Source organism: Diplotaxodon limnothrissa, linkage group LG4 (assembly GCF_057381915.1).
Source record: "Diplotaxodon limnothrissa isolate DT_005_m linkage group LG4, D_limnothrissa_male_GT1.1, whole genome shotgun sequence".
NCBI classification, from domain to species: Eukaryota; Metazoa; Chordata; class Actinopteri; order Cichliformes; family Cichlidae; genus Diplotaxodon; species Diplotaxodon limnothrissa.
This window is the reverse complement of record NC_140599.1, coordinates 7,810,474-7,826,427: the sequence shown is the minus strand read 5'-3', so window position 1 is coordinate 7,826,427 and position 15,954 is coordinate 7,810,474. Positions and strand designations below refer to the sequence as shown.

Here is a 15,954-nt window from a genome sequence, read left to right as displayed (position 1 = left end):
GTCTCCAAAAGTCTCTCATGCAGACCAGTGCTCTGCACTAATTAATTTCAGCTGGGTCTGTATAAATCTGCCACTGTCTGACTTGAAGCCCTTGCATTGCTACGGTGTAACAGTGTATATCCAATAGTTATTTGCACTCTTTCATTGGGTATCCCAACCACCACAGCCACACATCCTGCTCTCTGTTCCTCTCTTTTTCATCCATCTCTGGCTTTTCCAGAATGTTCCTCTCTGAGTCTGGCATGCCAGCAATAATCTTAACGTTCAAATGCACTCAAAAGAGAGAAGAGGGAATGAATCATGCTACTTGGGAGTCGCTTTCCCTGTCCTCCCTAGCTCCCTGTTACACGGACCCCCCTGAATCTGCTGCATTCCTTTCCTTGTCGTCTGCCCGCCTATGGGGGAAAGAAGAGTTAACGCTCTGGAGTAAAACAGGAAAACCACCTCATTGTTCCCAGGGTGACGTCAGGCACACTACAGTAGCTTTTACGCACAGTCAAACACACGTCAAACACACGGAAAAAAAAAGTCCCACAGCAGTGTACAGGGATGAGCACTCTATTCTTTGACATAACAAAGTATTTTGATAACTTCTCATCCATGTTTGGGGTTTGGGGCGACCGTGATTCAGGGGGTTGGGAAGCTCATCTTGTAACCCAAAGGTTGCCGGTTCAATCCCCAGCTCTGTCTGTCCTGGTCATTGGATCCTTGGGCAAGACACTTCACCCTACCGCCTACTGGTGTTGGCCAGAGGGGCCGATGGCCCGATATGGCAGCCTCGCTTCTGTCAGTCTGCCCCAGGGCAGCTGTGGCTACAACTGTAGCTGCCTCCACCAGTGTGTGAATGTGAGAGTGAATGAATAGAGGAATTGTAAAGCGCTTTGAGTGTCTAGAAAGCGCTATATAAATGCAATCCATTATTATTATGTTGGCTTGAAAACTAACATGGAAACACTCATTGGATCCTGTCAAATATTCCAGATCTGTTCTGGAATGTTGTCTTCAAAATCAATAGCAAAACTTTAAATTTCAGCCAGAACCAGTCCTTTAAGTGTTCTGATTACTTCAGTCAGCTGAGGACGATTGAGTCGATTAAGAAACTACAAACCTCATGGTTAGGTCACTTTGCCACATTTAAATTCACACAACTTGGCGGGATTGTAAACTACATTGAACAAAATACTTAATTCTACAGATGGTAGATTGACTGGTGCTGTTCTACTCTACCTGAACACTCATTAGTACTTTCTGCCATAAGACTCATTCACCGGTTCTGTGACTTGTTTAACATCCACACTCTTCAACCCTGGAGAACCCATGGGGTCAGAGTCGACCCCATTGGTTTTCTAGGGAAACCATGGGGTCAAATTTGACCCCATGGGTTCTCCAGGGTTAAGGACACTTAAACATGCAGACTGGAGGAGTCAGGAATCAAACCACCAGCCATCAGATTGGTAGATATCCCGCTCTATCGCCTGAGCCAAGGCCAATGTCATCTACAGCCTAATAAGTTACTGGCTTTTTAAAAAAAATATTATTTTCTTGGCATTTCTTGGATAGCAACAGTGATGATAGACAGGAAAGCTGAGAGAGAGAGAGGGTAAGACACGCATCAAGGACTTCTATATACTCTTTACGTTAATGGAGCTAATTCAATCAAACCTATGATAGCACTAGGTTCATACTGATTTTGGTCTATGGGGGGCGACCATGGCTCAGGGGGTTGGGAATCGCATCTGTAACCGGAAAGTCGCCGGTTCGGTCCCTGGGCTCTCTGTCCTGGTCGTTGTGTCCTTGGGCAAGGCACTTTACCCTACTTGCCTACTGGTGATGGCCAGAGGGGCCGATGGCGCGATATGGCAGCCTGGCTTCTGTCAGTCTGCCCCAGGGCAGCTGTGGCTATAACTGTAGCTTGCCTCCACCAGTGTATGAATGTGAGAGTGAATGAATAGTGGTATTGTAAAGCGCTTTGGGGGCCTTGAAAAGCGCTATATAAATCCAATCCATTATTATTATTATTATGTATCGCCATGTGAAAGAGAAAATACACCTTTTTAACTGTAATAAATATAATAAACATTATCTGATCTTTAACAGGTTCTAAAGTTATTTAAAAACAACCTGACACGAACAATATCACCATGCATTACACACGGTTACAAAAACTGAGACAAAATGCATAAGCCATGTGTGAAAACTACACACAACCCACGATTCATCACCTTGTAGAGACACCTGATTCTTTTCTTTTTTTCAGTTATTCTGTTGTACATTTGCTCTTGTGCTTGGGATCATTGTCCTGTTGCATGACCTAATTTCATCCAAGCTTTAGCTGTCAGACAAATGGCCTTACATTTTACTGTGAAATACTTCGGTATACAGAGGAGCTGATGGCCAACTCAACAACAAACAGTTGGTATGAGGGGTTTGTATTAATATGCTATGTTTAGTTTTCTTCAAATATAGAGCTCCACATTTTGGCCAAATATCTCCACTTAGGTGTTTTTGTCCAAAGGACGTTGTTCCACAAGATTTGTTCAGATGAAACTTTGCAAACCAAAAACGTGCTGCCATTTTCTTTTTAGACTGAATAGGCTTTCTCTTGCCAACTCTTCGAAACAAGCCGTTTTTGTTCAGTCTTTTTCTAACTGAACTTTCACATTTAACATGCTAACAGAAGCCAGTAGAGTCTGAGACGTAGCTCGTTTATTTTCTGTATTGCACAATCTGACTTCGGGCTGAATTTGCTGGGATTTCCACTCCTAGAAAGATTGGCAATGGTGTTGCATGTTTTGAATAATCTTCTTCAGAGTAGATGGACTTCAAATTGTTTGGATTTGGTCTTAAAACCCTTCCTAGACTGACAGACATCAGCAGTTGCTTTTCTAAGATAATTGTCGATGTCTTTCCTCCTAGACATCGTGTAAACACACACCTGAACACTCCAGACCAGTAAGCAAACTGACACACACATGATAAATTTATTAAGTGCTTGATCAGTGCCTGACTGCTGTAGGGGAAGCTACTTGGGAGCACTTTTTCACATACTGTGTCTGCATTTTAGCTTAGCATTTGTTGAATAAAAAAATCAGTGTAATATATAATGTTTTACTGTTCATCTGAGGATCTGATGGGGTCACTGGAGGGTAGTGGTAAAATCCCTTCCCTCCCACACTCACCAACCTCCATTTTGCATTGTGTTGGGTACTAATTAGCAAATGCTAACATGCTAATTTAAGATACAGTACAGAGCAAACAGTGCCTGCAAAACATGTTAGTATTTTCATTGTGAGTATGTTAGTGTGCCGATTGTTAGCATTAATCTCAAAGGTTTGCTTAGCTGTAGGCTCGTACAGCTCTTTATCACCAACTATGGCAGCTGTGACTACTTTTTGACACTAGCACCGGTCATTTCATGACTGAGATGCAGTAAAGAAATGATTAGGGACCTGATCCTTTTCAGTAGAAAACCGCTACTAGCATTGTCGCTTATCATTGCTTGGTATATTACATACACAATATGGCCAAAAGTAGTCGTAGTCGTAGTTTCTTCAAGAACCACTTTTGTGAAGTCAGACACTAACTGATAAGAAGGCCTGGCTCACCGCCTCCACTCTAATTCATCCCAAAGGTGTTCTGTCAGGTTGGGGTCAGGACTCTTTGCAGGCCAAATAAGTTCTTCTACACCAAACTCACTCATCCATGTCTTTATGGGTCTTGCTTTGTGCACTAGTGCACACTTATATTAGAATGTGCACACTTATATTAGGGCCCATCCCCAAACTGTTCCTACTAAGTTGGGGGTATGAAATTGTCCAAAATGTTTTGGTATGCTGACGCATTAAGAGTTCCTTTCGTTGGAACAAAGGGGCCAAGCCGGAATCCTGAAAAACAGCCTCACACCACAATCCCCCTCCACCAAACTTTACACTTGGTACAATGACAATGTTAGACAAGTGCTGTTCTCCTGACAACTGCCAAACCCAAACTCATCTATCGGAATACCAGACTGAGAAGCACACGCACTCATGCTTTACACCACTGCAAACAACACTTAATGTTGTGCTTTGCAATATGCGGCTTGGATGCAGCTGCTCGGCCATGGAAACCAATTCCATGAAGCTCTGTATGCACTGTTCTTGAGTTAATCTGATGGCCAATTTGATTTTCTGATGAAATTTGGAGGTCCATGGAATATTTAATACAGAAGAAATTTCACAACTGGATATATAACACGGGTGGTATCCTATCACAGTTCCACACTGGAATTTAGTTAGCTCCTGAGAGCGACCCATGTTTGAAAAAGCACTCTGCTTGCCTAGGTGCTTGATTTAATACATTTGTGGCCATGAAAGTGATTGGAACACCTGAATTCAATGATGGGTGATTACTCAATTTTGGTAATAATGTGTTTTAGTAGTTCTATTAACATAGTAGACCAGTTTTAGACACATATTAGTATTTTTATATATCTAAGCGTGTATTTTTAAGATGTTTTAAGACTTCCTTTTCTAATATGTTACTGTATGACTTTATTGCAGTTATCTAGGCTATAGATCTCCTTAATATTTAATTATTCATATTACTGAATTAAATGTTACTGTTACGTGAATTTCCTTTTAAGACCTTGAGTAAAAACAGAAATTGATCTGAACATGGCAATGACATAACTCCTTCAAACTGCATATTAACACACGTGTGAATTATCCCGGACCGGTATGAAGGTGGAAAAAGTGACACTGATTAAATCCAATACCCGAGCGGTGACATCACTCCCCTCCGTGATGGGGCTGCGTCCGGATTGGACGGAGTTCGCGGCCAATCAGAGAGCACACACATGGGAAGAGTTTTAAAAAGATTCGGAAAAGTGTTGGAAAGTTGTCCAAAAACCTCCGCCAGCAGGTCCGAGCACGACTGGGGCGAATAATAATATTATTAATAAAAAGAAAAGAAAAGGGGGGTAAAAGATACCCGCGGATTTGTTGGGGACTTTCTCTGCGTGCTTTCCCTGCCTTGTTTGGACAGAGAGCTCTAACCTGCTTCTCCATTTTTAAAGCTCCCCCCTAGCTCCACTGTAAATAGCCAAAAAAGAAAAGAAAAGAAAAGAAAACCCGACAGAATGACAACACATTTCAGGAGCGGCCCAGCCTTCGGACTCTCCGCCGAGGTCAAGAGTAAGGTATGTTTTCTTTCTTTTTTTTAATATTAGTTATCCAGAGTGTGTTTGGATGCTGTAGGTGAAGCATGGGCTCCTCTGGTGGGGGTCAGAGGTCCACAAAGGGTCAGTAACAGGTTGATCTACCCAGTATAATAGCAAAGTAAACAACAAGCTCTCTGTGATTGCTGTAAATACGCAGTTTTTCCAACGAAACAGAAGAGAGGGTTTGTGGTGGCTGCTTTTATAGTTAAGCATGTTGAAACAACTCGCAGCAAAAGACGTAGAGATAAATACACCTGCTGTTGGCCTGTGGCTCTGCATCAAACAGTTGGAAAGGAACTCCTACATGTATCTTAACGTTACACCGAGAGGGTGGGGGGGAAGATATCATCGGTGATGTGATCTCATTCCAGTTTAATTTCAGGTTGTGTGCTTGGGAAAACCGCTGCGGTGACACACTTCTGTCTTTTGGTAAGAGATCACACCGTGAAGGAGGTGATTGTTTTTCGAGCAGAAAACAGGCTTTAGTGGCCAAATGATTCGTGCGATTATGCAGGGTCAGGGCTTTATAGTGTGCTGGAGTGAAGCACGTGGTGGAGGGAGTGCTCTGTTATTGTTGTTTGGCTGATCTCCCCTCAGAGAAATCAAAAAGTGACTGAAACATGGAAGAAGGTGATCTTACAAAGGCTGAGCTTGAAGCTGCACTGTGCAGTGAGAAAGGGGATTGAACAGAGAAATTAGATGAATGGTAAATGGCCTGTATTTATATAGCGCTTTACTAGTCCCTAAGGACCCCAAAGCGCTTTACATATCCAGTCATCCACCCATTCATACACCCATTCACACACTGGTGATGGCAAGCTACATTGTAGCCACAGCCACCCTGGGGCGCACTGACAGAGGCGAGGCTGCCGGACACTGGCGCCACCGGGCCCTCTGACCACCACCAGTAGGCAACGGGTGAAGTGTCTTGCCCAAGGACACAACGACCGAGACTGAATGAAAACTACACACACGCCAACATTAAAAACTTAGTGTATCATTAGTGAGTGTGCACCCCTCACTAATTATACTACATTAAAATTCACATCCTCCACCTTTTATGAACCTTTTCCTAGACGTAAATGGATGTGCATGTGAGAGAGCAAACTGGAAAGCAGTTCCATATAATTACATATGACACAAGTTTAACAGGAAGTATTACATTCAGTAAGCTTTGAAAGATTGTAATGATTAGGTCAGTGAGAGTATTTATTTTGGGATGTGGAATATTGTTGCTAATATACCAAATACAATATAATATATATATCACTTTGAAAAATTAATTTCTCACTATTTTGGCAGGGTGGAACGTATCTGTGTTGTGCCATTGCACATTATATTACTGATTTTTTTTTTTTTTTTTTTTTTAAACTGGCCGGATCACCTGACAAGTGTTGACTCACATTCCACCTTTAAATCAGTTTGTACCTGGGTAAGGATAAACATGCACAATCCTGATTTTCAAGCTTTTTTTTTTTTTTTTTTTGTGTTGTCACCGTTGTGGGGAAGCTAGGCCGTGTTCACTTTGTGAGTGTGAATAAAATTACTGGGATTTTCTGCCTGTGCGGTGACAGCAGTGACTCTGTATGTTTGGATGAGTCACAGCTGCTAACAGCCAGAATGACAAAGGTCAGCCTGTGACTGTTCCAATACCCAGATCATCATCATTATAATCATCATTGCCCTGGCCTCTTCCCTGAATGGTGCCATCTCTCAGCTGTGCTTTAGTCTCATGCAGAGGTGCAGCACACTCTATGAAGCCCGCATTCCTTTCAGCAGTCAGGCTGCTATTTTACCGACACCACAGTGCCATTTCCAAGCCGATCACGTACACGCAGTGAGTGGAAATTGAGAAGTAGGGTCGTGTGTGTGTGTGTGTGTGTGTGTGTTGGGGGGGATATAAAATTTTTATTTAAGCCTAAGGGCTTAAATGAGAGTAATGGCGGGATGCTGCGTTCCAGCAGCGTGACATCAGAGAGGGGCAGAGATGCAGCAGAAAGACTGACAGGTACATGATCATCATCTAATGGCCTTTTATGGAGTGACTGGGCTCTGACTTGGAACGTGAGAAAGTGTGCTCACTCTAAACAGTTTACATCCAAGTCAAGAATGACAAAACACTGTCCTGATAGAACACAGGTGGACAGGAGACAGATAGGCGATAGATAGCAAAGACAAGGCCATGCCAGTAGTTCACACAGTGAATCCAAGGAGACTCGATGCAAACAAATAAATGAGGGAGGGGCGGAAATCCACATATCAGGCACTAACAGCTCAACTCGCGTATTTACACCAGCGGTTACAGCAAATAGTCTGTGATAGTGTAGCAAAGCTCTGGAGCCATTCTTGTGAGCCTGTTTAATTTTCTCTGTCACAGTCCACTGCTCGGGTCAGTACACCCAGAGTTTAGCTGCAGCAGCCCTACTTGGTTCGAACTGACCGTTAGCTTATGGTGACAAATGCTGGCAGTTTTTCCTCCTGCAAACTGCTGTGTAGGTGACGTGTGTGGCATGGCTGCTTCAGCTTACTGGCACTTTGTAGCTCTTTCCTATTGTTACACTGGTTTTTGAACTCACCACTATACAGTGCAGGGCAGTCCACATTTTTCTTTTTTCTTTTTTTTCTTTTTTTTTTATATGCGTTTTCTTAATAAATCCATGCTGTAGCCGCACAGTATGACTCCTTAAATAAAATTGGCTATAAGCTCTAAGATTATTGAATATATATTTATTTGAAGTACAAAACATCTGAAGAAAACACCAAATTAGCAGAAAATTCACTCATAAAACGAAGTGATAAATCTCAAACATGCAATACATCAATGGAGATGAAGCCAGCAATTGCTAAACCTCTTGGTCTTATTGATCCCTGTGAAAATGTTGGGGTTACTGGGGGCTTTTTCTTATTTTCCCTTTTAAGTTTATTGTTCAAAAATCTAAATTATTATAACTATAAAAGAATTAGAGCTATTGCTTTATTTCTTCTCATTTATTAATCATCCTACAATGTCTTGTTAATCCTTTATTTCGATTTTCAGGAAAGGGCCAACCCATGGTTTTAGAATCAATATACTGTAGTATTTGCCTAACTGTATATAAAGCAGACAAACATGGGCTCCACCTCAGTTATCTGCAAAACTGACTTTATATATTGATTCTGGGTGTCCCCTCAGGGATGATGATTTATTATTAAGAGTTTTTTTTCAGAGTAATTCATTTGACTTTTCACGTGACATCCTGACACACTTTGCTGACAATCTTGTACTGGTTGTACTGGTTTTTTTAGCTTCACATGCCACTATTTAACCCTTTAAAAAGAGCCGACCACCATTAATCAAATAAAAAGTTCTATTCATAAGAAATGAAATGCACCAAACTGGAGTTCAGTGCAGTCAGAAGATTTACTGCCACAGCCTTACTTGGTCTGGTATGATCAGCCACACGTGGAGCTACTTTTAGCTAATGCTGGCTAAGCTAAGACAGCTAGCATAATGTTCTGATAGCTTTTGCTATGATCTTACAGTTACTGATTCTTTTTATTTATTTATTTATTTATTGTAATTACCACTCATGGTGGAATTACAAGTGTTACATGCTCTCGATAACATCCGTCAGTATACAGTCAGATCATTTTTTGTTCTGTTTGCCTTTTCTCTCTGTGTGTTTCATGCCTAAAATAGTTTTTATTGTGGCAGTGGAGTTCGGCAATCAAAAGACAAAGCACAATTAAATCAAACCCCCCCCCCCCCCCCGACTGGCAGGGGGACCTGTTGACTTGGTGTGCCTTTATCGGACATTGGGTGCCTGAATAGTCAACTCGCTGTAAAAGGGCAGATTCTGGAAAACCCAAAGGGAGAGAAGAAGGAGAGAGATTGTGAGGGAGAAATATGAGCGCAGCCAATCGAATACACAGAGCGAGACAGGCAGAGGGAGAGGGAGGAGTGTTTAGGAAAAGCTGTTTCTCCCAAGTTTGGTGTGATGGACTGGAGTCCACGCTATCCCCTGCTGCTTTGAAATACTTGTTTGTGTTGGCTGCTGATCCCAGACTGTGAAGACTTATCTGCAGAACATTCAGGAAGTGTGTGTGTGTGTGTGTGTGTGTGTGTGTGTGTGTGTGTGTGTGTGTGTGGTGAAGGGGGGTGGGGGGGGGCAGCCTTAAACCCCCATGCCAGAATTCAAAGTATTAGGGCAGTGTGTTTATGCCAATAAGGAAATGCATGGAGAGAGAGGGAGAGGCCTGTGTGTTTCTGCATGCAGAAATGTCCACATTTCATTTTCCTTCCTGTTCTCTTTACACCTCAGCTTAGAGTATTTTTCAGTATATAGTAAGACTTTCAGATATGGAGCGTCATCCTCTGTGAGACTCTGAGGCATGAAAGAAGCTGCTATTCATGTATTTAAGGATTTGAATGTTGTATTTTAGATTACAGAGTCTACTATTCTCATACCAATTTCTCACATACAGTATCCTTATACTTTCAACTATCAGTAAGAATGATAACACTTTATTATACATATGTGTAAATTATACATAGTTTCCTGATAAATCTTTAGGAAGGCACTCCACCTTGAAATAAAACGGAGAGGCCAGTTTTCAATTAGTGCACTTAAATAATCCATCTCATACAGTAATGTGCAAAACTCTTTAGCCACTCATCATTTCTTTATATTTTACCTCCCAGGAGGCTGACTTTGTTGCCATTTATTTATTTATTTATTTATTTATTTATTTGTTTTTATTTTAAAAAAGAGGTCCTGAGGAATAATTTTTAAGTTCTTCAGAGTTTTTCTTTGTTTTGTTTTTTATACTTATTTTCAGTCCCATTCTTGTACCTGACTATTTTCAGAGGAATGTTTTTGTTTAAGTCACTTAACGCTGACCTCTGAATCATCAAGCATTAAAAAGTCTTGTGTCGACACATAACAGACAACTTCCAAAAGAACCAATTTTAAATTGTATCTTTTGGCGTTTTGTTACTAGCAGCCTGTCAAAGAAACATATAATTTGTTCATGTTTCTTTTGATAAATAATAAAATAAAATTTGCCAAATATAAGAGTTTGAGGGGAATAAAATTGTATTTTTGCACTAACAAGGTGATTCACAAAAAGCTATTAGCTGAAAATGTAGCAAGCTCAGCCTGTGTGTCCTTAAAAGGAGGGACAAGTAAACAAAAGAAAGTGCTGGGTCTTAAAAAGGAAAAAAAAAAAAAGTTTATCTGCTGAAGATATTATTATCTAAAAGTCATTAGGAACATCAAGAAACTGGGGAAGAAATCCAGCAAAGATCTAACTCAGAACCTGAGAGATGTATCTGGTCCTTTTGCTCCATCTCATCAGAAAAGGTGTCAGTGGAAGGATGAAGGAAGGAAGTAGCCATTCTTAAAGAACCAAAACGGGAAGAAAAGGCTGGGCTATGTCACATTATACATGAAAATCAGTGGAAGCCAGTCCCATATGGAAAAGAGAGATAGATAGATAGATAGCTATCTATCTATCAAAAAATTATATAATGAAACTTGTATGTTTTGGATACTTACTAAAACAATGTATGAAAGTAATGAGAAAGTGGCCACTTTCATGAGTAATCACATAAGTTTTTACTGTTTCTTTTCCATATGGGGTCTGATGAAGCGATAAATCTGCATTTGAAACTTTTGGTTCAGATCATCTCAATATGTATGGAGAAGGTCAGGAGAGGGGTATAACAGAGGGCGGGGTAAGCCATCTGCAAAACATGGTGGAGGTTAGGGCTACATTTCAGCTAGTGGTGTGATCTTGTCAAAAATGATGGAATTATGAATACTGAAAAAATACTGTCAAGTTTGATCCTTTTAGTACCATAGGGCAAGTATCTGATTGGCAACAGCTTCATTTTTCAGCATGACAATGCTCCCAAAGACACTGTGAATGCAGTAAAAGCATACACACACACACACACACTAGAGAACTTTATCACTTATGCACTCGCCTCCCAAGAGCCGGGATGTCAACATTATTGAAGCAATGTGGGATCAATTTGACAGAGAATGGAACAAAAGGCAGCTAACATCAAAAAAGAGCTTTAAATGTCCTTCAAGAAGCCTAGAGAACTATTCCTGAAGCCTACTTAAAGAAATTATAGAAAGCTGCCTAAGAGAGATCAGGCTATATTGAAGAATGGTGGTCATACCAAAAGTTGACTTTCAAGCTTGTTAGAATTGTACAAACGTTACCATACAATTCTAACATGCAAACATTTTTCTTTATGTTTGCATGCTTCAATAAATTGCAGCAGCCATTTTCCCAGAAAAATATAAAGACATGAGAGGTGACTTGAGATTTTTACACATATTTCTGTCTCTCCACACGTCTACATGGAGACACAAATATATGAATAGTTGAGTGGCACATGCAGTCTGCTGAAGATTTCTCAAATTTAAAGACTAGAAAATATCAAATAAAATGTATTAGAAGAACATCTAGAGTTGAGTGTACATAAAAGACAAACTTGTGCCGCTGTGACGTCAGCACTGGTTGAAGTCTCATCTTAAAGTCTGAGTATTTTGGTTCTGATTGTGCAGTAACTTTTAGCTTCTCAAACACACATCACAGCAACTTGTCAGTCACAAAGCAGGTCTGCCTTTAAGTGTGGCCTGTTTTATCACTCTTTCTGACAATATTTGGACTTCACTATATGTTCCATAAGACTTGGAAACAAGCAATTGGAACCATATTCTCATTGAAAAAGTGTTTATGGAGGTCATAAGTCAAGGAAACCCAGCCACCGTTTTCCCATAGATTTGTAGACATCAAGGCTTCTTTGTGTTAATGGAGGACTCGACCAGTGTCCGTTTTGATTTAGTTTTAGTCTTTTGACTGAACTGTTAAATTCTTTGAGTCATAATTTAGGCTTTTAAATTCTTTTAGTTTTGGTTGACTAAATATCATTAGATGTAGTCTACAATAATCTTAAGTTGAATCAGTTTACAAAACGTAAAAGTTTGTTGTGAATTGTATAACATTTTTCTGAACACTATGCAACAGTTGGCAGTCTCTTGAGGAGAGAAGTTTCCCAGCAGATGAAGTAGAAACCTGATGGGGGGGGGGGGGGAATAAAACTATGACCCTATGCAGTAACCCCAACGTGACCCCCTGAATGAGGAAATATAATTAAGCCCTTCTAGCACTGCATAATTTGAAATGGTATCACTTGCAAAGTGGCCTTTCTTTATTTTGCTCTGCTTTTTTTGTGTATTTTGTTTGGATGTTTTACAGTTTTGCTCCTGGGTGAGATTGAAACTGGACCTTGTTTTAACTAGGTCCCAAGACTAAACGGAGGCTTCTAATACCCATGTCCTTGCACTATCTCAGCGTGCCTGGAGAACATTGTCTTAGATGAATATTTACAGCTTGTACACAGTTACATTGTTCTGGTCAGAGCAGGCACAGTCTAATACGCACTAAATACAATATAAATGTTTAATGTATATATGATCCACTGGATATTATTTCACTGTAGACACACATTAATGCCTCTTTGTTCTTCTACAGGGCCCATAAAAGGGCAAGCTGTCTTATTTTTATTTATTTAATTATTTAATGTCTTACTGTTTTGAATCAATAAAACCAGAAAAAATCTAAATTCATATCATGTTTGAGCGATCATCTCTGCTCTGTTCTGCTTCTCAGCTTGCAGGAAAATATGACCCACATAAGGAAGAGGAGCTGAGACTGTGGATTGAAGATGTGACTGGCAAAAGGACTGGGGACAGCTTCATGGATAGCCTGAAAGATGGAGTACTATTGTGCGAGTGAGTGGATGGACGCCACCTTGTTTTTGTTTTTTTTAAAGCAGGAACTTTCTTCAAATCTCTCTCTCGCTCTGTCTTTTTGTAGGCTCATAAATGCTCTCCAGCCGGGCTCTGTGAAAAAGATCAACCACTCCAGTCAAAACTGGCACCAGGTAATGCTCCAGCTCTCAAAACTCAGGCCTGTTTTCCACACCGAGTGGAACTCGTCTCCCGCACTGGCACTGACAACAAAGACTTTTATTTACCTTCCATAAAGTAGCTTCCATATCAAATGAGGCTCATCTTAGCACAGCTTTTATTAGCCTAGTATTGGACCAGGAAAAAGCAAACAGAGCTCTTAAGCGTTGATTAAAACGCCTTTCAGAAAGTTCTCGCTGTGATATTGACACTGCCGCACATGCACACAGACCGTCACACAGTCGCACTCTCCAAGGGCATGGGCGCAAATCGAGAGTCAATATTTAGCAAAAGTTATTGAGCTTGAATCTTAATACTTGGCCCTGGTGCCAAGGTAAGCTGACTGCCCACGAGCTGTAGCCTCAGTTCCGACATGAGATCACAAAAAAAGGCGAATAAGATCATTTCTGAAATTGCAGAGCTTCTTGTGTTACAAGATGGCAACCGTCACAGATTTTTTCTGTTGTTATGCAAGGTTTTATTCTAGGAAAAAAAACACAGGATCTACTCAGACATTTGTAAAAGGCATGCATTGCTTATGAAATTCTGGGCCGGTAACATAAGAGTTTAAAATAATAATAATTTGGTTGATATGCTGATAGATATTTTCATTGTTGATTTTGTTTGTATTGTTTGCATCCCATCATTTGTACCAGGGGAAACAAAGAAATCTAGTTTTAAAAAAAATTCAAGGACCTTTCAGATCTTTTATTACATTATTTTTGGACATTCTGAATTTTGCTGAATGTCACTATTTGCCGATAGCAAATGGGCTGACAGCTGTCAGCAGGGCCAGACTGGCCAGTACCATTGTTCTGCCAATATATCCAGGCATGTATAAATGCCCAAAAGATCTTATTCCAGCCTGTATTCTTGCTCTTTCTCTCAGCTGGAAAACATAGGGAATTTCGTCCGTGCCATCACGGAGTACGGCCTGAAGCCACACGACATCTTTGAGGCCAACGATCTGTTTGAGAATGTCAACCACACTCAGGTCCAGTGCACACTCATCGCTCTGGCTGGAATGGTGAGGGCAGCGGTGCACACACATTCACATACGTCGGCATCTCGCTGAAATCACCACTGGCTGCACATTATTATTTGATCTTGATACTTTTTTTTTTTTTTTGCTTAGATTTCCATGGCAACAGCATGGATCTAATAAAAGCAATGTGGGTATGAAAAGTGCATTCTTATTACCACCATTTTTCCTTTCTGTCACCACCACTTCTGTCTCTCAGGCCAAGTCCAAAGGTTTCCACTCGAAGTACGATATAGGCGTGAAGTACGCAGAGAAACAGCAGCGGCGCTTCGCTCCCGAGAAGCTCAGGGAGGGACGTAACATCATAGGCCTGCAGGTCAGAGTGGCAAAAGGGCTAAACGTGTAATGTACTGTGTTATGGCCAAGCTGTCATGGTGCAGTGTTGTTCTGCTGGCCAAGCCTGTTCTCAGTGTGTTGTTATTGTGCCCCCTGCTGGATTCTTGCTGAATGAATATTCCCCAAACAGTCTTCTCAACTTTTTAACAACAAACAAGGAACCGGAATGGACCGGTCAATAACCACACCTCATACGTGATCCTAAAGTGTGATGTTTTTGGAGACACTCCAAAGAATAACTGTGGCAACTACATTGCATGTCATGTAAATCCTGTCTTTTTCCTCTGTATTTAGATGGGCACTAACCAGTTTGCCAGTCAAAAGGGCATGACCTCTTACGGGACACGACGCCATTTGTATGATGCCAAAATAGGCATGGACACCCCTGACCAATCTACTATCAGCCTACAGATGGGCACCAACAAGGGAGCCAGCCAGGTGGGAAGAGATGTATAATTTTAGACTAAAGTAACACTTGTTCACTACACAGTTTCTTGGCGATATAGCTCTAGCATGGTTAGTATGTATTATCGTTTTTAAAATGTATCTTGAAATGAACAAAATCCCTTTTATTGTTGCATCAAAGAGATAAAATGTTATTACACAAAATATATACACTTATTAAAAAGACACATTAGAAACATGTTAGGTGAAACTGCAACTTGAGTTGATCTGACAGGGTTTAGTCTAACCAATAGTTGCTGCACTCCTGCAAGCCACTTTGCAACCCACCTCCATCCTCAGTTCCTACATTTCATACTGTGTCCGGTCTAAGTGATTGCACATCTGTTGCCAGTACTGCCCTCCCTCATTTGCCTTTTTGTGCATATACATGGAACTCCAAACAGTCATATCACAGATTTGATGACTGTTCTTTCTTTGACTAATGTGGTTCTGACTGGACTATCTTATTATAAGGACACTTAGTGAATCACATCCTCGTGCTTGTTGACTGTTTTTTAATAGCATTTGGAGGACTAAGACACGTCAGGCTGAGATATAGAGAAATTGATTGCTCAGATCACTTCATTAGTTTTGGTGGATTCTTTGGATTTGTTAACACATCTGTCATGAATGCAACGGTATAGTGTATTTACACCGCTGCGCCCTCCATCTTGCTTTTCTCTGCTACAGTCCGGCATGACGGCTCCAGGAACCAGGAGGCATATTTTTGACAAGAACCTGAAGCTGGAGGACTGTGACACCACCACAATCTCTCTGCAGATGGGCACCAACAAAGGGGCCTCTCAACAGGGCATGACCACTTATGGCCTGCCCCGCCAAGTCTACGACAACAAGTACTGCATCAACCCCACTGAGGCCAACTGCAACAACGGGAGCGAGGTGGAGTTTGATGGCTACAACCAGTACTCTGACTAAGGGGAAAAACCATGGACAGCAGCATCCTC

General features: G+C 41.1%; 1 protein-coding gene across 1 annotated transcript; it reads left to right on the top strand.

Moving 5' to 3' along the window:
• Window positions 1-4,904: 4,904 nt before the first annotated feature.
• On the top strand, window positions 4,905-15,937 carry cnn1b (calponin 1, basic, smooth muscle, b). The gene is made up of 7 exons (XM_085352057.1): window positions 4,905-5,179; window positions 12,869-12,990; window positions 13,076-13,142; window positions 14,057-14,194; window positions 14,409-14,525; window positions 14,840-14,983; window positions 15,680-15,937. The coding sequence occupies exons 1-7, from the start codon at window positions 5,120-5,122 to the stop codon at window positions 15,923-15,925; spliced, it is 894 nt and encodes a 297-aa protein (XP_085208183.1). The 5' UTR covers window positions 4,905-5,119; the 3' UTR covers window positions 15,926-15,937.
• Window positions 15,938-15,954: the final 17 nt, after the last annotated feature.